Source organism: Symphalangus syndactylus, chromosome 6 (genome assembly GCF_028878055.3).
Source record: "Symphalangus syndactylus isolate Jambi chromosome 6, NHGRI_mSymSyn1-v2.1_pri, whole genome shotgun sequence".
Classification (NCBI taxonomy): Eukaryota; Metazoa; Chordata; class Mammalia; order Primates; family Hylobatidae; genus Symphalangus; species Symphalangus syndactylus.
Window position 1 is genome coordinate 36271569 of NC_072428.2, and position 25749 is coordinate 36297317.

At 44.4% G+C, this 25749-nt stretch overlaps 1 protein-coding gene across 8 annotated transcripts in view; it reads right to left on the reverse strand.

The window, feature by feature from the left end:
* NAV2 (neuron navigator 2) overlaps positions 1–25749 on the reverse strand; it is a 782645-nt gene that overhangs the window by 137729 nt on the left and 619167 nt on the right. For all 8 annotated transcript variants that reach the window (XM_055282148.2, XM_055282147.1, XM_055282146.1 and 5 more), the window contains one exon: positions 1108–1230. In XM_055282148.2, the coding sequence (XP_055138123.1) occupies positions 1108–1230 (123 nt within the window). The remainder of the gene's footprint in view (positions 1–1107; positions 1231–25749) is intronic.

A 25749-nucleotide genomic window follows, 5' to 3' on the forward strand; every position in this document is an offset into this window, starting at 1 on the left:
CAGATCCCAAGTTCCTAACAACTCATTCAGTGTTTCCCAGCCTTCCCTGAGATAACATGAAGATTCTTCTTCAGCAAATTCCATCTCTGGGTGTGATTTTAGTATTTGTCTCTTTGGTGTGCTGCCCTATTTCTCTAAAGCCATACAATTACAGAAGTCACTTAGCTCTTTGTAAAAAGCATGCCCTGGGAACAGCAGGAAGCTGTTCTTGTGCCACTATTTGGCTTTCTGACATAAAAGGTTTAGTACCTAAAAAGTCTATGGTCATTTTAAACCACTTGCATCTAAATTCCACATTACGTCTCATCAACCCAGATGTGGAAAGAGGTTAAGTGTTTCAGCAAATCCTTAAACAGCCAGATCATTAAGGGTATTTGAAATCTGCACTGAAATCCAGAATTACAGCACATTAGAACTGGAAGGGATCATAGAAATCATATAGTCCAAACTCCTCACTTCATAGGTTGCTCAGGGTCATAGAATCAGTTTGTCAGAGTAAGAACTAGAACCTGGAGGCCAAATACTCCTCTTTTGTTATCACAGTATTTTCTGAACCTCTTTTCTTCTCTGACAGCAGTGGCAGTGATGCCTGATCAACCTCTATGATGTCAACTACTTAGCATGTGGTGTCTAAACCCATGTCCTTAAGCATTGCCTCCTACTACCATGCAACATGAGGCTTTTTGGTGAAGGCTGCTCAGCCAAGGCTAGGAGAGATCCCTTCTGCACACAAACCTTCTGTACCACAAGGTGCAATACCTAGAAAGCTGGCTAATGAGAGAGGAAGTAAAGCACATCCCTAGGGCCTGCTGAACTGACAAAGACGCAGTAGCAACAAGCAAAACAATAACAAAAACCACCCAAGCCTGAGCTCCCTGTGTTACTGCTGTCAGAAGCACCACCCTACACAGAAGCAGGACTCAAGAGCCCTCGGCAGCCTTTTCCTACCTACTGTACCTGCTCCTAACCCCAGGTACAGATTCCAGGCCTCCCCTCCTCTCTGTGGGTTAAAGTCTCCATTCACTCTCCCAATATCATAACCCTCATTTCTCAGGCCACCCTGGAATCACCTCTGCATCTGACCAGCCCCAAGTGCAGCAAGCTTACCTGTCAGCGTCTCCAAGGCCCAGGGAGGTATTTCGTTGCAGCGTCTCCCGTACCACAGCCATCCCATCAGGGAGCCGGTTCAGGCGACGGGTATAGAGGCCAAGTCCACCATCAGTCATGTATCTTTAAAAGGAGAAGAAGATGATGCACATGAATGTCAAAAGCAAGTGGCTTCCAGGCTTGCATTCATATCCAGAAGCCTGTATAGCCACCAAGTGCTCTAAGGGGGAAGAAACTGAGGATTCCCTGAGGTTCTGGCACTGATCACAGCCCAAGGATAACTCAGCTGCTGATCCAACCTAGATGATCACCAGCTTGCTAACAAAAAAGTGAAAAAAGAGAACGAACTCAGCTTAATCAACCCAAACTCACAGGTACCTACGACGCAGAAGGAAACTAGGGAATAAAATTAACTGTCAGATGGATTCATGACATTCTTTTTAATGTCAGCGATTATACAAGCAGGTGTTTTACCTGAGTAATGGAAATGGAACTGACAAATCATTAGCAAATCATAGGCAATAATATTACAGAACAGTGCAGTGGAAAAAGCAGGCAAGCTTTTGAGAGAGGGGGAAAGAAAGGATAGAGGATAGATGAGTGACCTTTGCCATCACAGGCAAGTCACTTCCCTGGATGGTGAGTTTTTCACCCAAACTATAGGACTATCACAGCCTGTGATATGTGGGAATATCACAACATGGGCATGAGAATTAGTGAGATAAGGAATATGAAAGTGCACTGCAATTTGTGTAAGACTATACAAGTGGAAGACATTATGGTTGTCATGATCATGAGGTGAATTTCACCCTTGATACTGATGTTTTAAGGGGGTTGTCACAAAACTCTGAACAACACTAATGCTAATTTATTCTTTTTTTTGGTAATGCTACAAAGCTGTCTTCTGATGAAATCAGTGCTGTTCTTGGGAGGGAGAATGTCTGGAACTTTCCGTACAGATGGCTGATTGTCTACCAACCAGACAAGTTCCTGAAAGCTTAGCCACTAGTAGAAGGTAGCTCAGTCCAAGGCAGCTGTACCTCTTATCTACCTTGGCTTCCTCACAGCCCCCATAAAGGAGACTGGTTGTGTCATTTCCCTCATCTTCAGAGAACAGGAAGGCAAAGCAAAACTTGGGCAGAGGCAGAAATCAAACTTGGATCCCTTCAATCCCTTATGGGCCCCATCAGATCGCCCTGCAAGGTATCTAAAAATGCAAGCATTTTACATTTCAAATCAAGTAATATGTAGTAAGAGGACCAATGAGTCATTATTTTTCTGAAACAGGGTCAGCTGAGCTACATTATGGAAAGCTTTATTGCACTTGACATTTTAACTTTTGCATATATGGAGTCGACCCTGAGGGTTCCCAATCCTTGAATTTCTTCTACCTGTAGCTGGGGACCTTTTTAGGATATATTTTTCAAGAACAGAATTATGAGACGCAGATGAGGTTGCCCAGACCAGGAAGTTCAAGTAAGGGGCAGAGAAGAAAATTCTCACTGGAGTTATCTCATGTGAAAAGCACCTTCCAGAATGGGTAAGAGGAACCCAGGAAGCTTCTAAGCTATTGTGGTTAAATTCAACACCTCCAATGTTCCCTGCTCCTCCCTTTATGACATTAATGATCACTGAGGTCACAATGTCAACATAATGAAAAATCTGTTGGAGTAAATCAGACCAAGTGTTTGTGCTTGTGCTGAAAATGCAACAGAAGAGACTGAAGTTTTCACTCAACTTTATCATTTTAAAAACCACTCTGTGAATATACTAAAAACCATCAAATTATATGCTTTAAAATGGTGAATTTTTATTTTTATTTTTTTATTTTATTTTATTTTTGAATTTTTTTTTTTTTTTTTTTTTTTTTTTTTTTTTTTTTTTTTGAGATGGAGTCTTGCTCTGTCCCCCAGGCTGGAGTGCAGTGGTGCGATCTCGGCTCACTGCAAGCTCCGCCTCCCGGGTTCACGCCATTCTCCTGCCTCAGCCTCCCAAGTAGCTGGGACTACAGGCGCCCGCCACCACGCCCGGCTAATTTTTTGTATTTTTAGTAGAGACGGGGTTTCACCGTGTTAGCCAGGATGGTCTCGATCTCCTGACCTCGTGATCCGCCCACCTCGGCCTCCCAAAGTGCTGGGATTACAGGCTTGAGCTGCCGCGCCCTAAAATGGTGAATTTTTAGCCAGGCATGGTGGCGTGCACCTGTTGTAGTCCCAGCTACTTGGGAGGCTGAGGCAGGAGAATTGCTTGAACCCGGGCGGTGGAGGTTGCAGTGAGCCGAGATCATGCCACTGCACTCCAGCCTGGGCAACAGAGTGAGATTCCATCTCAAAAAACAAAACAAAACAAAACAAAACAAAACAAAACAAAACAAAACAAAACAAAACAGAAAACCCCAAAAATAAAATGGTGAATTTTATGATATATGAATTAAATCTCAATAAAAATATAAAAAACAATTACAGCTATAGTTAAATAATTATTTGTCTAATTGCCCTTCAATGCATGTCTCTCACACTAAATAGTAAGCTCTTTGCTGGCAGAGATTCTTATTTTGTTCAAATCTATATCCCATGAGCTTAGTATGTACTAGGTGCTTATTAAATACTGTTTTTGTTGAATGAATGAACACATGAATGAAGCCCAAAGACACAGCCATAGGGCTGTGCAAATTTTTTTTGCAAGAACACTGATTACAGGTTTTCTTTCCTCTTAAGCTTTAACAAACTTACATTTAAGACATATGGCAAGCAAATTAAACTGTCGATCTGCCAATCTACTCATCATCCATCTATCCAGCCATCCATCCGTCCAGCCACCCTCCAACAGATAGTGACTCAGGGTAGAGTAATGGGTTATGGGCATCCATCCTACAACTAGCACAAGGAGGAAAAAACACCTACACCAAAATGCCATAACTTTGCCAGAGGCTGGACTTTCTAGACCCCATGTCCTTTCAAGGAGAACTCAGTGGAAGCTCTTCAAAATACAATCTATTGCACCATTAAGCAAGGCAGTTAATTTTGATTTTAGCAAAGTCTGCCCAGCCAGTTAGATAAACAAAATTCTTTCAACTGGGGAGATCTTGTCAAAGGACAAACAAACTAATTTTAGCATTCATTTCCCTGCTGGATTTTTATTGCTGGTGAAACAACACACACGGTTGGGTAATTACACACACACAGGCATGTAGACAAGGCCCACATGTACAGAACCCTGGCTTCCTGCTAAGGCCAGACTGTGGGGCCTGGTGAGCATTCCAGACACAGAATGCTGAGACACATTGCAGCCCCAGCCCAGCTACACCTGGGTGCAATGTGGATGTGTCAGAAAATGACAACCCCCAAAAAGCGGGAAAGCCTCTGAGAAATAGGACTGAAATGGAACCGAACGTGTGAACTGGGCTTGCTGCTGGGAATTCTGACTTTGTTTTGGCAGAGGGGAGGGGAAAGGCAAAGCTAAATCAGGATCTTCTGCCTTCTCAAACTGTAGGAAGAAATGAAACTCAGGGAGCTGAATGCAACTAGTCTGACAATGATCTAGTTTCAAGACTGCAAGTCTATTTCACTTATCGTGCACATGTAGAGGGAGGGCAGGCAGAGTGATAAGGAAAATGGGGAACTTACCTCTTCTTTTAGAGATATGTAAACACATGTTCAATTGTTTTTTAAACAATAATATTCTTTAAAATAAATTCTGTTGTATGTCTCTCCCTGGGAGATGGCACAGCACCAGAGACAGAGCTGTGGTTAGAGCCAGCCTCACACTCAAGAAACTAATTTAAAATGTTTCTAAATTATTATCCACCAATTACAATGATTTACAAACAGTTCTGTATATATTTTTAAATAACTCCTGTATTATACAGTCAATGAAAAATATATAAATTTGGGTTTGCTGGACCAAAATTTGTATAGGAATTGGCTACTGTATACATTAATATAGACTGCCTTAACAAAGTGAAGGCCTTAAGAAAGCATAATTTACAGATGAAGCAGCCACGGGTGTGCTTATCTGAAACACTGGCTTTTGCCCAGGGGTGTTAAAAAAGCTTGTGTTTCTGAAGGTTCAGGGGGCCAGGGGACTGACGGCCTCACCCTCCACTTTAGGAGCTTCTACAAGAGGCTCACACTGGGTGAAGAAGAAATGACTTGCCTGAGGTCACAAGCAAAGGAACCAGCTGATCCAAGAACCGAATCTCGGAACACCCATGCCACACTTTCCTTCCCCTTGGAGAGAGAAATAATTAGTGCTGGAGCCTAATGAGGTGCTGGTAACATCCTAATGTCTTCTGAGTGGACTCCTGCCCCAGTTGCTAAGCTACTGAACCATCTCCCCGTTACCCTCCCGAGTTCTGCCATGATAGGCGGGTGGAGGCAGCTCTCTGCATCCACCTTCTAAAGCTTCCCCAGAGGCCCCTGGATGGAAAGAGTAAGAGCCTCTGCTAAAGGGACAAGGTGTCTGTGGGGTGTTTTTCTTGCTTCCCTGGGGTGGCCCATGAGCATCACTGTTAAGGAACATGACTGTTGTTAGACCCAAGTTGTTCAAATGCCTTCTCTGACCCTTGCTGGCTGAAGGACCTAGTATACATCATTGTTAGTAAGCACTAATGGTACTGAATGCTCACGGGTACTCTGTTAAGTGCTTCACATAAATCATGGCATTCAACCTTCAAAATAATCTTATCAAGTGTATTATCATCTCTATTGTTCAGATGAGGAAAACAGAGCTGTGGTTAAGATCCCAGCGCAGGCAGGTGAGTTCAAATCTCAACTTTGTCACATTTCAGTGCAATTTCTTCTAGCTTAAGTTCCCTCATAGGATTGTGGCAGGTTAAATGAGACAGTGCATATGTTTAGAAAGCCCAGTGCCTGGCATATAGGGAGCACTTCCTAATCATTAGCTGCTTACAGGAGTGGCAAGACCTAGTTCCTGCTCTGGTGAAGCTCAAAACCTGCTGGGGACTAAGACATGCAAATAGCTCTACCACTACATAAAAGTGGTATAATGATGAATGCATGACTGGCTTTGAGAACACATGGGAGAAAGCATCGCAGAGGAGCGCTGTTTAAGTTGGACCTAAAGGGCACAGAGGAGTTTGCCAGCCAAAAGAGGATCCATCTAGACACATGGATAACATATGCAAAAGCAGAGAGAAATGGCAGAGGGGAAGGTATGTTCAGAGAAGGGTAAGTAGTTCACTGTTGCTGGAACACTGGGATCACAGCCAGGAACTGGGCTGCATGGGACCTGGGGGATGGTTTTGAACACCTTGGATGCCAGGCCTTTGCCTGTAAGCTGGGGGATACATGAAGGTACTAATGAGTAACAGGCTCTGGCTTCTGTTTCAAAGAGAACGTCGACTTTTCGATTCTTTCAACATTTTGTATTCAATTTTTGGTGGGCATTTTCTCATCAGTATTTTCTTCTACAGATTTTTCAGAACACACCATTTCCTAGTCCTGTCTGAGTCATCCCAGACCTCTGGGAGCTGGCCAGACTTGAAGGGTAGACCTCACCATCCCTCCAGTCAAGATAGACCTGTGAAGGTAACATGCCTTTTACAAAAGAACTTTCTCTTCGGAATAGGTTGGTAACTGACACTAGCTATGAAAAAGCTGTGGAATCTAACAGGACCTGTTAGAACAAATACTCTAGACTTCAAGTCCAACATTTAGTAAATAGATTTATTCCCTTTCTTTAAATGTAATGATGCAACAATATGGAACCAAATGAAACTGGCTTTGTGAGTCACCTTCAGAAGCGGCGAAAGGTGGCTTCTCATTTCCAAAGTTCGCAGTTCAACATGGCCTGCATAAGTAATACAAACTGACTGTCACTAATCTCACCAGAAATCACCTCTGTCAAGAACTGTGCGAGGAGAGAGGGGACAGAGAAGGAAAGAAATATGTACCAACTTGCTCTAGTCGAGTGCATTTCTAATAGAGCTTGACATTAAAAAAAAAAAAAAAAAACACCTCTCAGATGCAAGAAATGAAAGAACAAACAGAAAACAAATCAATCCTACGTAATTACTTTTCTTCAAAGACATGTCAGCCTGTCTCTATTTTTTGGACACACTTTTGGTTGAAATGTGGACATAGAAACATGGAATAATTACAAATGTGTGTGTAATATTCCTTGCCAATAACAATATAAATATCTGGACATATATATCAACACATACTTTGTTGCATAAGGTTGAAAAAACTGATGGGGGCTGATGAAAAGCCCTTGTTGTTGAGCATGTCATCAACATCCAGATTCCCAAACATCATATGCTTTCACAGGCCCCATTACTCAGTTATAATACAGTGTGACATTCATTCTCTGAGTTTATTAGGATGTAAATCGAGTTTCTGGACAGACCTGGAAAAGAATCCCTTTGGTTTAGGGCCTCTGAGAAGTCAGATGAATCAACTTCACTCCGGGTCATAGGAGGACGCACCGGCCAGCAAGTCTAACAAAGCTGCCTGCATCCTTTTGAAAAAAAGCTGACCTTGCCGGGTGTGGTGGCTCACGCCGTAATCCCAGCACTTTGGGAGGCTGAGGCAGGTGGATCACCTGAGGTCAGGAGCTTGAGACCAGCCTGGCCAACATAGTGAAACCCCGTTTCTACTAAAAAAAAAAAAAAAAAAAAAAAAAAATACAAAATGAGCTGGGTGTAGTGGCAGGCACCTGTAATCCCAGCTACTCGGGAGACTGAAGCAGGAGAATCGCTTGAACCCGGGAGGTGGAGGTTGCAGTGAGCTGAGACTGCGCCATTGCACTCCAGCCTGAGCAGCCAGAGTGAAACTGTCTCAAAAAAAAAAAAAAAAAAAAAACAAAAAAAAAAAAAAAAGAAAAAAAAGAAAAAAGCTGACCTCTACGAAGAGAAAAGCGGTGGCTGCATTGGCTTAAGGAAGAAGAGAATGCTCTGAAATGCAAAAATATGACTGGAAAAAAAATGGGCTCAATTTCTCAGTGCGAATTATAAAACTGCAGCACTAAAATTTAGTGAATACTTAAAATTTTGCTAAGGAAACACACGGAAACCACTTTGTCCTCAATGAGTTTTTAGGCATAAATGTTTAGGCAGATGTGGCATATTCATCAAAACCTTTGTGCCCCATGACAAGTTCAGAGGCATGTTGCAGTAACTGTAATATCCTACTCACAGCATATTCTTACATAGTTTAAAACCAAATAAAGGTGAAATTCAAGCGAAGAACACAGTGTTGCTTCTTCCTGATTATGGGTCACCCCAAACTGACACAAGATGAAACAAAACCAACAGCAACCTTTGGAGAGAAAGCCCAAGGTGAGAATGCCTTTCTCAGTTGGGGTTCCCTGTGGTAACAGGACTTTAACCATAAATAAGACAGACTGCACAATCCACACAATTAAGAAACAAGGGGATGTGAGGTGGAAGAGCGGTAAGAAATGACCCTGATCTTTCATTTTTATGACTTAGTGGGCAATTCTTCTAACACAGACCCACACATCTTTGGCCTTCATGCCTTTGGGGGAATGCTTCCAACAACCACTGGCAGAGGCCAATGGGAAATGTGACTTAGAGAATCCAACCAGTTTCCTACCTTTCTGCTTGATGCAAAATTGGGGCACACTTTACATGATTTCCTACTGTCCTCCAGGACTGTCAGCTCTTCAGGATGTCACCAAGTTGATAACAACTTGTTCTTTTTAGGAGGATTTGGGAGTTTAATGTACATCGTGAGTAAAATCTTCCCTTATCTCACTCAAGCCTGGAACAGTCTCCTGTGGCCACAACACACACCACCTTGGTTCAGAGCATAGGATGACGTGACCATGGCAAATAGACAGCACTGCTGCAAAGTTTCTTCAATGGCCACGAGCCATCCCCCAGGAGAACGCACAGTTGAAGAGGCACCAGCCCTTGCTTCTCTGCTGCAAAGTAATCCAGATCACCAGGAAAACCCAGATCAATCCTTTGGTCTTGGTACAGCAGGAAGTCAAGGCTACTGCAGAAGTGAACTCACTCAGGAGTTCTGGAGCTAACTCTGGCTAGCCCCAGTCAACAGAGAACACCTCACTGGGGAGTACTGCAATGATGTTGCTAAGCTAATCAAACAAGGGCTCAGATCTAGCAGGCCATGGGGACAGAGGCAGCAGCAGGAAAAGGTGGGCCTGAGTTAAAAAGGAGTCAAAAGGTCCCAGGGGCCCCCTGCCAGCCTCACCTGGGAAAACTGGTGCCACAGACTTTTGCCATTTCTACTTCCTAAAGCCAGTGCTGAGGACTGCTTGAAAGAGACAGAGAGAGACAGAAGAGACAGCGTGGGAGTCGCTATCTGCAGCTCAACTCAACACATGCCTCACCATCTACCTGCTGCTTGAAATACGGGCCATGGAGTAGTAATTTCAACATCACCTGGAATCCATTTTAAAAAGCAGCATCAGCTGGGCGCCGTGGCTCACACCTGTCATCCCAGCACTTTGGGAGGCTGAGGTGGGTGGATCACCTGAGGTCAGGAGTTCGAGATCAGCCTGACCAACATGCAGAAACCCCGTCTCTACTAAAAATACAAAAAAATTAGCCGGGCATGGTGGTGCATGCCTGTAGTCCCAGCTGCTCAGGAGGCTGAGACAGGAGAATTGCTTGAACCCGGGAGGTGGAGGTTGCCGTGAGCCGAGATCGTGCCATTGCACTCCAGCCTAGGCAACAAGAGCAAAACTCTGTCTAAAAAAAAAAAAAACAGCAGTATCCCAGACCTTCTAAATCCGACTCAACATTTCCATAAACTCCCCAGGTGATTTGTGTGCACACTGAAGAAAAAGAAGCACTGGACCCAGGCAGTGGTCTCTGTAGAGGGGAGCACAGATGACCCAGGAGTGAAAACGCAGGTGCTTCTATGTATATTTATTTCTCATCAAGATCTTTCTGATTCCTACGTTTTCGTATGCTATATAGTATATGCAATATTTCAATAACATGGCACATACATATTTTAAAAACAACTACAACAAAATTCAGTTTAGAGACCATTATCGAAATCAGAAATTCCTAAACGTTCTTAAGTTATGAACCCCTTTGGAGAAACTAGTGAAAGCTAGGGACCCCATCTCACATATGTGCAAAATTCACATCCAGCATGAGTTGGCTCACAGACCTCGAGGCCCCACCTCAGCAGTGACTTTGCTAAAACAGGGCAGAAGTAGATCCTGGCTGAGAAGATGCTTCAATGTACTCTACAATGATTTCTACATGGCAAGACTTGTCTGTTTGCTATAAACCAATTCAGCAGTGGCTCATGGCATTGCTACAATTCACATTACCCTGAGTTTCAGCACACAGGCTCAGTCTCACCACTGCTTGGGTCTTGCTTTCACCAAACTCCTAGCAGAGAGATTGATCAAGTGGAGAATTTCTGTGTGGTGGTAAAACAGGCTACCAAGGTTTGTGTGTCTTTTGCAAAATGCAATGTGACTTTCCACAAGTTTAATAAAATTCCATCTAATACTAATTTCCAGAGCATTTTGGTTTAAAAAGATCTATACATATATAAAGTCCAGGAGCATTTTAATTTAAAAGGCTTATAATAGCCCTAATAAAATACACACTTCAATGCACAAAGAGCCAAGGATTATAACAATAGTGTACTTATCACCCTTAAACCAATAGACATATGTAAAATTTTAATTACAATCCATGGCTACGCTTGTTTGAAGTAGACGCAGGCAGGGCACACTTCTGAAGAAAGGCTGCACGCGTTCGAAAATTGACAGTCCCTGTGTCTGAAACTTGTCTTGCCTGAATTGTCTTTATTGTGGTTCAACTGTCACTGTGGAATTGCAGCAAATACATCTAGCATTAGCAGGAAGCTTTTCGTCCACCTTCTGAAAGATGAAACACATCCGAACACACAGGAGACAGTTCTCTAGACAAAGCCCCTTTAAGCTCTTTCTTGGAATGAAACAGATGGTGAAAGGAGATGGACTGATATCCAGGAATTCTCAAACCTCAGAATACACGCAGATCCTCTGGAGAGCCTGACCAAAATACTTATTCCAAGGCCTCCGCTTCATACATGCAAGATGTATTTAGCGAGGCCCAAATCTTGCATTTTTTTAAAAAACAGACTTTACTTTTTAAGAGATTATTTCTCTAACACTGTACAGAAATTACAGAGTTCCTTTATATCCCCTCTTCCCCCCAACACTTTGCTCTATTATTATGTACATTCTTTTCTTAGAAACAGGGTCTTGCTTTGTCACTCAGGGTAGAGTGTACGCTGCCGTCCTAAACTCCTGGGCTCAAGGGATCCTCCTGTCTCAGGCTCCCGAGTAGCTGGGACTACAGGCGCACACCACCATGCCCTAATTTTTAAATTTTTTGTAGAGATGGAGTCTTGCCATGTTGCTCAGGATAGTCTTGAACTAGGCTGAAGCTGTCGTCCCACATCAGCCTCCAAAGTGTTGGGATTACAGGCGTGAGCCACTGCTCCTGGGCTATTATTAATATTTTGTATTAATGTGGTTCATTGTTGCAACTGATGAACCAATATTAATACATTATTATTAACTAAAGTCACATTAGGGTTCACTCTGTGTCTTACAGCTCTACTGGTTTTGATACAGAATGTCACCTACCCACCATTACAGTATCACAGAATATAATTCTACCACCTTAAAAATGCCCTGTGCTCCACCTATTCATCCTTTGCCCCAAGTCTGCATTTTTAACAGACATGCAAGTAATTCTCTTGCAGGTAGTCAGGCCAAAACTGTGAGAAATGTTGCCTTAAATCATGAGACCTGGGTGGAAAGAACTGTGAGCTAGATGGGATTCAGTTTCCCTAAGAATTAGTTTACTATAATGTGGCTACACTGTAACAGTAATTTAAACTTCAGATCCTCTTAGTAACTACTCTTGGCCCCCCTCTGTGTTAGGGGACAATATCCACATTAACCTAGGTTGAAGCTGATTCCCATTGTTTCCTCCATCTCAAATCAAGGTTCGATTAAAGTTGTTACTACTTTAAGTTTCTTCTAAAATATCAAGTGACTCATGGTCTCATAGTTAAATCCCTACCAGCCTCAGGACATTCCAACTGTTGGAAACTCAAATGGCTGGCAAGTGGCAAGAGGGAGCAGTATTAGGCATGCTGAATTCAAAGCATTATGGACAACACACAGGTAGCTCAGTGTGGCATCATAATCAGATGCTCTTCCTCTGGAAAAGCCTTCCACACTGTCAACAGAATCTGACAGAAGTGGATCCTGGCTGAGTAGATCCTTCAATGTATTCTGCAATGGTTTCTACATTGCAAGACTTGTCTGTTTGCTATAAACCAATTCAGCAGTGGCTCATGGCAATGCTACAATTCACATGTTACCCTGAATTTTAGCACACAGGCTCAATCTCACCACTGCTTGGGTCTTGGCTTTCACCAATCTCCTAGAAGAGAGATTGATCAAGTGGAGAATTTCTGTGTGGTGGTAAAACATACTACCAAGCTTCATGTGTCTTTTGGAAAATGCATTCTCCCAAACACTTCTGGTGCACTGAAACACACCTGCCAATCATCATCTGTAGGCTGGTAAGTCTTATCATTCCTGCGATTTCTGCTATGGCTCCCCAAGCCTCAGAGTGCTCTGAGACACAGGCTCACTTTTCACGTTAAGTCAGCAGAATTTATGTTCGCTTTGAGGATTGTAAGTTCCCTTTGGAAGATGACTAGAACCTGTACGGATGGGAATCTGACATCTAGTGTCTGTTTCTCTTCTGGGTTTATGTAGATCCCCCCAGGTAACAACCAAAGTCTTTACCAAACTGGGGAGAAATCAGCTGGCACTTTGGCTTAGGTTCATGCAAGTTTCACTCTGTCTTTTCTAGACTGCAGCTGAAAGAATGCCGTGGTGTACTGAGAATAGACAGAATGAGAAGGCGACTAATTTGTAATTGTGAGACAATCCCTGCTGTAGACAAAGGCAAAAAGCAGGCCTTGGGAACATCACTCAACCTCAGCGAACAACTAGATTTCTGGAAGCACTGTAGGGAGGCTGCAGGAAGGGCTCACATAGAGTCACATGCAGGACTTTGCCCAGAGGAGGCCTATGTTTAAGGTGGTGGCATTTGTGCAACAAACATTTATGTAGCACCTACTGAGAGGTAGGTACTAGCTTGGGTGTTGGGGATATAAGAATCAGACTCAGTCCTTGACCTTGAGGGGCTTAGTGTTGGCTTGGGGCAAGCAGATGTGTAAATATTTGCATGGGGTTCAGTAAAGGCCAAAGCACAGAGAGAGGCCAGAAAAGGATCCTTAGAGAAAGGAAGCCTCCCATAGCATCTTGCCAGGCAATGTTGGCTTGGGGGAGGGAGATCAGGTAGTTCACACAGACATGCATGTACAAATACAAAGGACCCAACATGTAAAGTGAACTCGGTGCATGGTTGTCTATGCTAAGTTTCTACCAGGTGATATTTTCATCAAGACAATGATTATTCTGGGCACTTATTCTAAACGGGATTCAAAAAATAAACCACCAATACCAAGGAAATAGATATATAGACCTTTGGCCTTCAAGAGTAGAGGATTAAGCAAAACTAGGTGACTATGGGATGCTCAAATTACCTGCCATTGAATCCACAAGAACAGTAGACATGACAGCTGACAACATGAAATGCTGGCCCTGGTCACTCGTCCAGATGCCACCTTCAGAAACTGCACACAGGCAGCTGAGAACACCGGTTGTCTGTAGGAATGATCCTATCTCTAGGGAGGGAGCAGGAATTTTAAAAGTATGTTCAAGGCCCAATGTTTTTGATAATGCATTCTGTAGCTAAAGTTTGACAAAATTTGAGTTGTTGTGGAGCTATTAAAGATACAGTGATTCTGAAAAACCACATCTAATTTTACCCTCCAGCTCTGCACCTCCTCACCCCCCAATCAGGGTGTGAGATCTTTCAGGATGGGGCATGACATTTAAAAAGAAAAAAGTTTGGGTCAGGCACAGTGGCTTATGCCTGTAATCCCAGCATTTTGGGAGGCCAACGCGGGAGGATCACCTGAGGTCAGGAGTTCAAGACCAGCCTAGCCAACATGGTGAAACCCCATCTCTACTAAAAATACAAAAATTAGCTGGACATGGTGGCACATGCCTGTAATCCCAGCTACTTGGGAAGCTGAGGCAGGAGAATTGCTTGAACCCAGGAGGCGGAGGTTGCATGAGCCAAGATCGTGCCACTGCACTCCAGCCTGGGTGACAGAGCAAGACTGTCTCAAAACAGAAAAAAGTTTGAAAAACACTGAGTTAAAATATGTGAGGATGGAAATCAGTCATTTTCTTCCTGAAGAGTTCAGATTTTGAACTAATTAAGGTACCAGATTTCCATATTAACAGGAACTATCCAAAAGTGTGTTGTACATCCACAAAAGTTGCATATGATACATTCACATGGGGGGAAACAAGGCTGTGGCTGGGGTGGTACAGGGGGGCCCACCCATGCCCTGAGCCAGGAAAGGGAAATCTCACAGCTCTCTCTTTGGGGTGTAAAAACGCTTTTTTATACCCTGCAAAATGGGTCCCAAACCCATCTCCCCATCCACTTGCCCCCTAAAAAGAAAACAGGCCATGGTAGAAAGTCTGAAGATAAAATCCCACAGCGAAAAGGCACCCTATGCAAACCACAGGCCACAAGAAAAGAGAACAATCACTCTAACCTTTTTAGCTTGGCACATACCAAATAACCCCTGTCCCTTGCATAGTGAGCAATGGAAAAATGCCCTTTTCTACTAAGGTTGGCAAAAGTGTGTCCTACTCAAAAACGTGCCTGTGGGGCCAGACAAGACACAAACTCCCCAAAACCAGATGATGTGCTCTCAATGACTAAAACACTTGTGCTTATCTTCACCTGGGCATGTAGTGTTCCCACACCATGATGCTCTGCCTCATTTAGCATATTAATGTCAAAATACAGGATGTCTTTTAGATCATCTCCCCCACCTCCCACTTGAGGACACCACACTGAGAAGGTGTTAACTCTAAAACCTCATTTTAAGTGCAACAGAGCATTGAGAAAAACATTCATGACAGGCAGTTTCATGGAACTACAGAATATTAGATCTGGGGGGATTTCAAAGATTACTTGGTTTAATGATTTTTCAGATGCAGAATGAAGACTCAGAGAATTGGAGTGATTTGTCCAAGAAAATACAAGTAGGAAATAGTCACTGAGGTTTTTTTCATTTAAATGTATTTGTGTGTTCAATAAATCCCTTTTTCTGTCTTTTATGATAAAATTGAAGCCTGGCTCCCTTATTTCACATTTATTATAACTGTTGGCTTGTCTTTCTTCTTGTGCTCCAGCCTTCACCCAACAAGTTCAATAAAGGTAGCTCTGTTATTATTATTTTAGAACCAATATTTTTGCTTCAAAATCCCCAGTCCCTATAACTGTGCCTTCAACTTTCGAGATAGGTACCTACCAAGTGTTTCTTGGTATACTGAAGAAACAATAAATAACAATCAACAATTAAATTGTTGGGCCGGGCACAGTGCCTGTAATCCCAGCACTTCGGGAAGCCGAGGCAGGTGGATCACTTGAGGCCAGGAGTTCAAGACCAGCCTGGCCAACATGGTGAAACCCCATATCTACGACAAATACAAAAATTAGCCAGGCACGGTGGCACATGCCTGTAATCCCAGCTATTTGGGAGCATGAGACAGGAGAATCACTTGAACCCAGGAGGTGGAGGTTGCAGTGAGCCGAGATCATGCCACTGCACTCCACCCTGGGCAACAGAGCAAGACTCTGTCTCAATAAAAACAAAAAACTGCTTTCACTGTAGTCCTCCCTTATCTGTGGTTTCACCTTCCGTGGTTTTAGTCATCCACAGTCAACTGTGGTCTGACATTGGGTGAGTATGGTACAATAAGATATTTTGAGAGAGAGAGAGACCACATTCACATAACTTTTATTAGAGCATATTGTAACAATAGTTCTATTTTATTGTTAGTTACTGTTGTTAATTTTTTTTTTTTTTTTTTTTTTTTGAGACAGAGTCTTGCTCTGTCACCAAGGCTGGAGTGCAGTGGTGCTATCTCGGCTCACTGCAAGCTCCACCTCCCGGGTTCACACCATTCTCCTGCCTCAGCCTCCCGAGTAGCTGGGACTCCAGGCACCTGCCACCATGCCTGGCTAATTTTGTTTTTGTATTTTTAGTAGAGATGGAGTTTCACCATGTTAACCACGATGGTCTCGATCTCCTGACCTCATGATCCGCCCGCCTCAGCCTCCCAAAATGAGGATTACGGGTGTGAGCCACCGCACCCAGCCAACTGTTGTTAATTTCTTACTGTGTCTAATTTATAAATTAAACTTTATCACAGGTATGTATGCATAGGAAAAACACTCCATAGTTTATATAGAGTTAAGCACAGTCTGCAGTTTCAGGCATCCACTGAGGGTCTTGGAATATGCCTCCTTTGGAAAAGGAAGGAATAGTGTATGCATATTTTATGCGTTAAGCATCTGGAGAATACAAAGAGAAATGAGATGCATCCTTGCATCTGCTTTAGAGATAAGTCAAATACTATCAATAGTAGACTATGATACAGAAAGGGTCCAAAAAGGACTTCCAGGAAGATGTGGGCCTTCCAGGTCTCATTTAAGGGACAGCATGGCTCCAGCAGAGAGTCCACCGTATTGGGAACAATGTTACTGCCACACTCTATGGCATCCTGAACTTGAACTGAAGAGAGTTTCATTTCTCCATGGCCAAATTCGCCATTGTATTTGATTCTTAGAAAAGTGAAAGCAGTATAGTGGGGAGCTCAGTTTGAAAGGCAAAAGAACTGTGTTCCTCTTTTAGAATTTCAACATGTATAGGTCAGGACACTACCACAGGCGTGTTCACAAGAGGGACAGTGTGGCACAAACTGTGGATGAGCACGTTTCTCCCTGTAGGAAGGCAGCTGCTGGAGCTCTGGAGGTAACCTGGGCATGAGACACTCAGAAGCCAAGCAGCCAGGCACCCAGGCAACCCAGTCAGCCTGCGGACAAGGAGAAGCCAAGGCGGGTGGGAACAGGGTGTGGCAGTGGTGCCCTAGCAGCAGCTGGAGCACTCTGGGGGGAAAGACAGGCTGAGAAGTCGCCGAAACACAGGCCAATGACCTCCAGAGTAGGAGCCAAGCTACGGTCAGTTGCCTATAGGACACTCAAATTACCTTCTATCAGTGCACCAGGAGCTGGTCAAAGTGACTGATACTACTACACAGACCATATAATGGGGTACCTGACTTCTTTCACTCTTTAACTTGTTCAAACACATCCACTTCCACAAGAAGGTAGACAGATAAGCTAAAATCATAATTCAAATGGGAATGAAGGCAAAGCAGAATTCCCTAGGCTCTGCATAGTGAGAGAGCACATTCAACAGTAAAACATTTTTGCACTTTAAAGACCTATCATTAAGGCTGGGCACAGTGGCTCATGCCTGTAATCCCAGCATTCTGGGAGGCAGAGGTGGGTGGATCACCTGAGGTCAGGAGTTCGAGACCAGCCTGGCCAACATGGTGAAACTCCGTGTCTACTAAAAAAATACAAAAAATTAGCTGGGTGTGGTGGTACGTGCCTGTAATCCCAGCTACTCGGGAGGCTGAGGCAGAAGAATCGCTTGAACCCAGGAGCGGAGGTTGCAGTGAGCCAAAATCACGCCATTGCATTCCAGCCTGGGCAACAAGAGTGAATCTCTATCTCAAAAAACAACAACAACAACAACAACAACAACACCCTATTGTTTTCACCATATGAACTCTAGGTAGTAAAGTTCATGAACATCTCAGCTGGTGGGCAGACACTGTGTTTCCAGTGGTCCTCATACTCTTATCTGGACTGTAGCCACAGTCCATTTCCTTATCTTCCAGATCAGAACCTGGGGCAGGAGGGAGGTGTGCACAATTTTTGTATTTATTAGAAGGAGTCATGGGTTAAACATTTTTCAGATGAAATGTCTTTGGTGCCTCTACTATCGCCCCCAGCCTGGCATGACCTGTGGAAACGTGGCTTTCCAAGGAGATCCTTATCTCCAGAATACAATACCCAGTCTGCTCAGTCTATAATTGAGCCGCAATGATTCCTCTGGACACCTGGACACTCTGAATCATACAACTGAAAGACCTTTGAAAGATCACCTCTCTGTCTCCTTCTCACCTCACGCAGGAACCCCTTCTGTAATATCTGGGATACACAGTTTTCCAGATTCTGAGTGAATATTCCCAGGAACAGGGAGTGACAGGGCTCATGTCCTTGCAAAACTGCCTCTAGTTTTAACAGGTCTACTTTTGGGCACATTTTTCCTTATGCTGATTAACGGTCACCTTGGTGTCTAGGCAATAAAAAACCTAAGTCTAACTTCCACCTATGGTTCAAGTTTGGTCCCCTGGAACCTACTGCTTTTCTAAGTACTTTCCATGCCAAGCCAATATTTGTACTTTCTACAGACATTTCTATTATGTTTTGGGTTTTGAATCCTGCACCTTGTTACCTGTTCCTAAAAAAACCTCTGCCTTATTCTGAACCCCTTAAAACCTAGCCCTGAGAATAAAACAGAGCTTGATATTGTCTAGCTAGCAGAAACTCTGTTGCCTCCCATATTCTTATTCTATGAATCCAGTTAAAGGTTAGGCTTTGTAGAGCTCTAAGGAAAAGTAGGAAAATCCCTGGGTCTACAGAGCCTAAAGTGCAGCAGGCGGCAGCACCAGGAGAATAGGCTTGGCTCTCAAGCTTCCTGAAACTGGCCGCACCCTTTAGTAGCCGTATGACCTAGGACAAGGGACTTCTCTCATCCTCGGTTTCCATATCTGTAAGATGGGGACAATCACATGTTATAAGCCTTCCAGGATTTCTACAAGAATTCAACGAGATAATGCCTGAAAAGTACCTGCCACATGAAAAGTACTCAATGAACACGACCTCTATTATTAATAGCAGCAGCAGCAGCACTGCTCCTACTATCACCCCCTTTCTCTCTCTTTTCATTCCACTCATATTACCCAAGCATACACAACGGGTCTGGTAGAAGTTGGAAATGTGAGAGAGTAAAAAGACATAATCCCTCTGTTCAAGGATATTCTGGCCTGGGGGACAAACAAGCCCATAGAACCTAAAAGAAGCCAGCTGGGAGGTGTTACTAGCTGTTTGGAAACTCAGAGGAGGGAGATCATCAATGTCCATCAATGTGCATCAGTGGAGGCTTCCTAGCTGCGGTAGACTTTTTTTTTTTTGAGATGGAGTCTCGCTCTGTCGCCCAGGCTGGAGTGCAGTGGCGCAATCTCGGCTCACTGCAAGCTCGGCCTCCCGGGTTCACGCCATTCTCCTGCCTCAGCCTCTCCGAGGAGCTGGGACTACAGGTGCCCGCCACCACGCCCGGCTAATTTTTTATATTTTTAGTAGAGACGGGGTTTCACCATGGTCTCGATCTCCTGACCTCGTGATCTGCCCGCCTCGGCCTCCCAAAGTGCTGGGATTACAAGCGTGAGCCACCGCGCCCAGCCCCTAGCTGCAGTAGACTCTTGAAGGATTGTGGCAGGTGGGTGGTAATTGATGGAGAGGAGTTTATGGACAGAGCAGACTCATGCAAAGGCTCAGTTTACAAGAGCATGGTATCTGTATCAAGGAAAACGTCTGTGGTTCAGAGTGGCAGGAACAGGATGGCAGCTGGGGAGGGGAGAGGATGGGTGGTCAGTGAGGGGATGAAGGAGATGGCAGGAAATGAAGAAATGAGGCTAGGCAAGTTGATCATTTGTTAGCTTCTTAAATGCAAAAGGAGATCCCAGGATGCGCCATGCTCTGTGCTAGGCACTGGGGATACATAGTGTACAAGAAAGACAAGGCTTGTGTCTCCACGGAGCAGACACTCCAGTGTGAGACTATGGAGGGAGGGCTGTGTATGTCATGCTGGGTGGTATGGGGATATATTGTTGTGAACTGTATTTGCCACAGATGACCACAGCAACATCTCTGATCCCACATGCAAGGTGATCTTGCCATCCTCCCACTGAGAGGTGGGATCTATGCACCTTCCTCTCGAATCTGGAGGGCTCGTGACTGCTTTGACCAATACAGTATGGCAAAAGGGACAGTCTCTGCCTTCCAAGACTAGATGATACAAGGTGAGGCAGCTTCTGCATTGTTCGCTGTACCCTTTGCCCTTGAGCCCTGAGCTCCATGTAAGAAGTTTGCCAATCCCCAGGAAGCCACGCCATGTGGAGAGGCTGCAGCCGTCTTAACCTTCAAGTCATCCCAGCCCAGGAGTGAGAAGTGGGAGTGAACAAACTCTGGAGTAACTCTAGCCTTCAGCTATCGAGTCAATGCCAGCTCTGGTGTTTTCCAAGCAGAGGCTCCAGACATGGCAGACCAGACACATGCCATCTCTGCCGTATCTTGTCCCAATTCCCAGTGCAGAGACCCCATGAACATCATGAAATGGTAGTTTCAAGAAGCTACATTACGGAGTAATTTGTTGTACAGAAACAGTAACTAAAACACAGAGTTTACTCGGCAGGCAGTGAAGAGCCACTGAGGAATGTAAGCAGAGAATATAATCAGATTTGTGCTCTAGGAAGATCTCTCTCACCAATGTGTGGAATGGATTTGTTGGATGGGCACTGGGACCAGAAGAAAGGCAATTAGTGAAAGGATGAATTGTCATCATCTGGGTGAGAAATATTAGCAGCAAGATGAGAGAAAAGCCATAGTAAGAGATACTTAAGAAATGGAATCCATCAAACTCAGTGACTGGCATTCCACGAACAAGGGAATAGAAGAGTCTAAGATTCTGGATTCTGGGTGTGGGAAAAAAATGGATGGTAGAAACACAGAAGAAAAACAGGTTTGGGGGAAAGAAGAGCGATTACATTTTAGACATGTGTACACAGCTTCAGTGAAAGTCCTGAAATGAGTGGTTAAATTCAGGCTCTGAAGTCAGGCTGTCCAAGTTTGAGTCCCAGCTCCCTAGCTCACCACCTCTGCAACCTTGGGCAAGTTACCAGTGCTCCCACCCCCCGCAAATCCCTGTGTCCTCAACAGGAGAATGGGGAGAGGAGTTCCTAGAACATACAGGTTAAAGTAGGAGGCTGGGTCCAGTGGCTCACACCTGTAATCCCAGCACTTTGGGAGGCTGAGGGGGGTGGATCACCTGAGGTCAGGAGTTCCAGACCAGCCTGACCAACATGGAGAAGCCTCGTCTCTACTAAAAATACAAAATTAGCCAGGCGTGGTGGCACACACCTGTAATCCCAGCTACTCAGGAGGCTGAGGCAGGAGAATTGCTTGAACCCGGGAGGTGGAGGTTGTGGTGAGCCGAGATCGTGCCATTGCACTCCAGCCTGGGAAACAAGAGTGAAACTCCATCTCCAAAAAAAAAAAAAAAAAATGTAGAATGAGGCCAGCTGTGGTGGCTCATGCCTGTAATCCCAACATTTTGGGAGGCTGAGACAGGAGGATCGCTTGAGGCTAGGAGTTTGAGACCAGCCTGGACAACATAGCAAGACACCATTTCTACAAAAAATGTTTTTAAAAAATTAGCTGGGTGTGGTGGTACATGCCTATAGTCCTAGCTACTCAAGAGGCTGAGGCAGGAGGATTGCTTGAGCCTAGGAATTCGAGGTTTCAGCGAGCTATGATCATGCTACTGCACTCCAGCTTGCACAACAGAGCTCTTAAGCTCCTGTCTCATAAAAAGAAAAGAGGATGAAAAGAGATAATGTATATAAAGCACAGTGCCTGGCATTTAGAAGTGTTCAGTAAACAGTAGCTAGTCGTGTTAATATTATTACAATGGTCACTATTATTAACCGTTATATATACTTGGTCAGAGGCTAGGCAGGTTCTTTGTACACTGAGGGCCTGGCTACAGGGCATTAAATGAAAGCTGTTCCCAAGGAGCCTCACATACAAATCTGGTGCATGGTTTAGTCAACTGTAACGTCCGTGTCAACTTCTAAAATAGCTACACCAGCTTGCAAAGGAGTGAGAAAATCCAGTCTGTTAGCTGTCCTCAATCTCTGTCTCTCTCCCTCTCTCTCAACTCAATGGTTGAGTGGTTTTAATTAACAACTCCCAAAGAGTAAGGCAAAAGTCACTCGATTAATAAAGCTCTAACTTGCCATGCATGATTCTGAGGTCTCAGCGTGGCGCTGAGCTTGTAATTGTGGGTTTTGTTTGGGTTTGCAGTGGGTGAGGGGCTGAGGGAGTGAAATTTCCTCAGAGAAATTCGGGTATCACGTCTAGAAACCATAGGTGACTGAAATGCCCACTTTCATGAGATTTAACAACAGGAAGCCACATTGCGGTAAGGCGCTTCGGTAAATCACTGTGCAGAATTGGCTCTTGATCTGAACTTTCCTGCCTCTGAGCGCCTCATCGGTTTTCATTTCCAGCATGCACAGAACCAGTTTTGCCCCCATTCACTTTCTGCATAAGCACTGGGGAATGTTGACACAAGTGTTTCTCATGCTGCAGTAAAGACCTGTGACATTTAATTGAAATTAAACACATAATATTGCTTTCGAGGCAAAGAGAAGTATCTGCTTCTGCCCCTGCCACAGCCTCCATGGTCCTTGCACAAGCATTCTCCAGCTATTTTTTTAAGTTCCTGCATAACTCACTCCTCTGTGCCTTACCCTTCCAAATGGCACTTTCGGGTCCCTTCATAGCTCCTTCAAATGGCACTGGGAGTATCCAGGGCTTCTGACGTTCAGAAGGTGCACACTCTTCCTTTTTGGTCTTGCCTTCCATATATTCGGATATTCAGAGTGTGGGGACTAGCTATAGTAAACTGCCATCCTATAGGGTGCCTGGGATCTCGGGCTTTGAATCAGCCTGGCTGAATGCTTGCTTCCACTAGTTACTGTCTGTGAGGCCCGGCCAAGTAACTTCACCTCTCAGAGTTTTGGTCCCCTTGATTGTAAAACTGGGACGAGAAACAGTCTCTATTGCAAATAACTAATGGAAAGAGTAAGTGAGAAAAAGCATGTAAAGAGCTCAACACAGTGCCTAGCACATAATAAACTCTCCAAAGCAGTTAGCAGCTATGAATTACAGTGCCACCACAGCAGGACCGGCAGAAAGTCATGGATTAGCAGGTGCTGTTGAGTCCTCTGTGGCCTTCACCCTTCTCTATAGAGCCAACACCACATTTATTTCATCCCATGTTTCTGACAACTTGAGTTGACTTCACCCTTTAAACTTCACTGCTCAAGTATGTGAGCTTTCTAATTTCGAAACAGATGACTGGATGATTACAAGCACAAAGCTCTGGGAAAGGGATACAAGACTCCAGTGATGCAGTGGAGATAATCACAGACCCTGTCTCCCACTGTTCCCAAGATCAAGAAGTGAATGTGGGCTTGATTTATAGGTAGAAGGCTCTGGAGACGAACTTGGGGCCTCTCCTTAGGCTCAGAATCTTATTTCATTTTTGGGTCTCAAAAATCATCAGCTCTCTGGAGGTGTCCATGCCAGTGTGTCTGTCTCACTCTGCAGTTATTTCAGGATTAAGAGGAAAGGTCAAAACCTCCATTTCTCAGGGAGATTTCTTACCAGGACCTGGGGGACGAAGGAAGGGATGCAATGATTCTTCCAAGGCAGGCACAGAGTCTTGATTTGTGGTCATATCCCAGGCAGGGTGCATTAGCTTTGAGCCCTTGCAGATGTTTATTCAAGCTGATGTGTTGACCCTGGGCCACAGGTGAGTTGCCTCCTCCCTTAGATGATTCACTCCCAATGATCATATGGCAAGGCCTGCTTACAGGCTGGGATGGCTGATTTTATGTGTCAACTTGGCTGGGCCACAATACCCAGATATTTGGTCAAACACTAGAGTCCAGATATTGTTGCAAAGGAATATTTCAGATGAGACTGACGGTCAAATCAGTAGACTTTGAGTAAAGCAGATCACCCTCCATAATGTAGGTGGGTCTCATCCAATTAGTTGAAGGCTTCAAAAGACTGATGTCCTCTGAGCAAGAGGGGATTCTACCTCAAGACTGCCTTTAGATTTGAGCTGCCACACTGACTCTACTCTGGGTCTCTCAGCCAGTAGGCAGGCCAATAGGCTGAGAGACCCAGGGAGGAGTTGATGTTGCAGCTCAAGTCTAAAGGCAGTCTAAAGGTAGAATCCCCTCTTGGCCTGCAACAAGGGCACCTTGTTGAAGATTTTGGACTTGCTCAATGACGTGACCAATTCCTCTACACACGCATATAACCACACCCACACAAACCTATACACACCCTCTTGGTTTCGTTTCTCTGAAGAACCTTGACTAATGTACAGACCAACTCTGATCCAGCCAGGAGCTATTTGGTCACTGTGCTCAAGAATAAGATGTTGTGCCTGACATCATCTTCATAAATGTCCTAAATAAAATAAAAGACTAAAAAGGCAAGCAGATGTAATAACTCCAATAGGGCTAAAGGAGCCACCATGCTACCTGTGCCAAACACTTTACAAACACCATCTCCTCTACTCCTGACCTCACACACCTGAGAGGTGCACCACAGTTTAACACATGGGGAACAGAGGCTCAGGAAAGGAAGTAATTTCCCTATGGTCACAGCTGCCAATCAAGAAATGTGAAGTCAGGTCTTCTGCCTCCAACTCTAAAGTTTCTTCCATTGTACATTTCTTCCAGAACAGCTTGATGAGAGGTTCATGAGGTCCCAACAAAACTTAAGCTTCTTATCTTGATCTGAGCACAGGCACACATAGCCTTCTGTTTTGAGTCTTTCAACATGGGCTGACTGTCACAGGGCCAAAATACTCCCAACCTCGTCCAAATGTTTCTTTTCATATTCACCTCAACTCGAACTTGGTATTCTCCAACCTTCCCTTCATAAATCTGTTGAGCCACTCTGTAGCTGCTGGCCCTTGAAAAATACCGGGAAGGGTATTTTCAACTTGAGTGATCTACATGCTTAAGATAAAAATAAACATGGGCCGGGTGCAGTGACACACACCTATAATCCCAGCAGTTTGGGAGGTCAAGGTGGGAGGACTGCTTGAGCCCAGGAGTTCAAGACCAGCCTGGGCAACATAGTGATACCCCATCACTCTATAAAAAGAGAAAAAAAATTAAATTAAAAAAAGAAAAGAAATATGGACTGGGTTTTCTAGATGAGAACTATGCAAAGGCTTAGCAGGAAAAACAGGGGGGCTCAGGGACTGTCTGTGAGCCCTCGGGTCTCTATCTTCCAGGTCCATTTGCACAGCACTGAGTAGAGAAAGAAGATGCCTGCAGACCACTACTCTCCAGCAAAGAGGGTGGCCCTGGGCTGGGCATAGTGGTTCACACCTGTAATCCCAGCACTTTGGGAGGCCCAAGGCAGGTGCATCACTTGAGGTCAGGAGTTTGAGACCAGCCTGACCAACATGGTGAAATCTCAACTACTAAAGATACAAAAATTAGCTGGGCATGGTGGCATGTACCTCTAATCCCAGCTGCTCGGGAGGCTGAGGCAGGATAATCACTTGAATGCAGGAGGCAGAGGTTGCAATGAGCTGAGATTGTGCCATTGCACTCCAGCCTGGGCAACAGAGCAAGATTCTGTCTCAAAAAATAAATATAAATAAATAAATAAATAAAATTTTTAAAAAGGGTGGCCCTAAAGGATGCAGGACA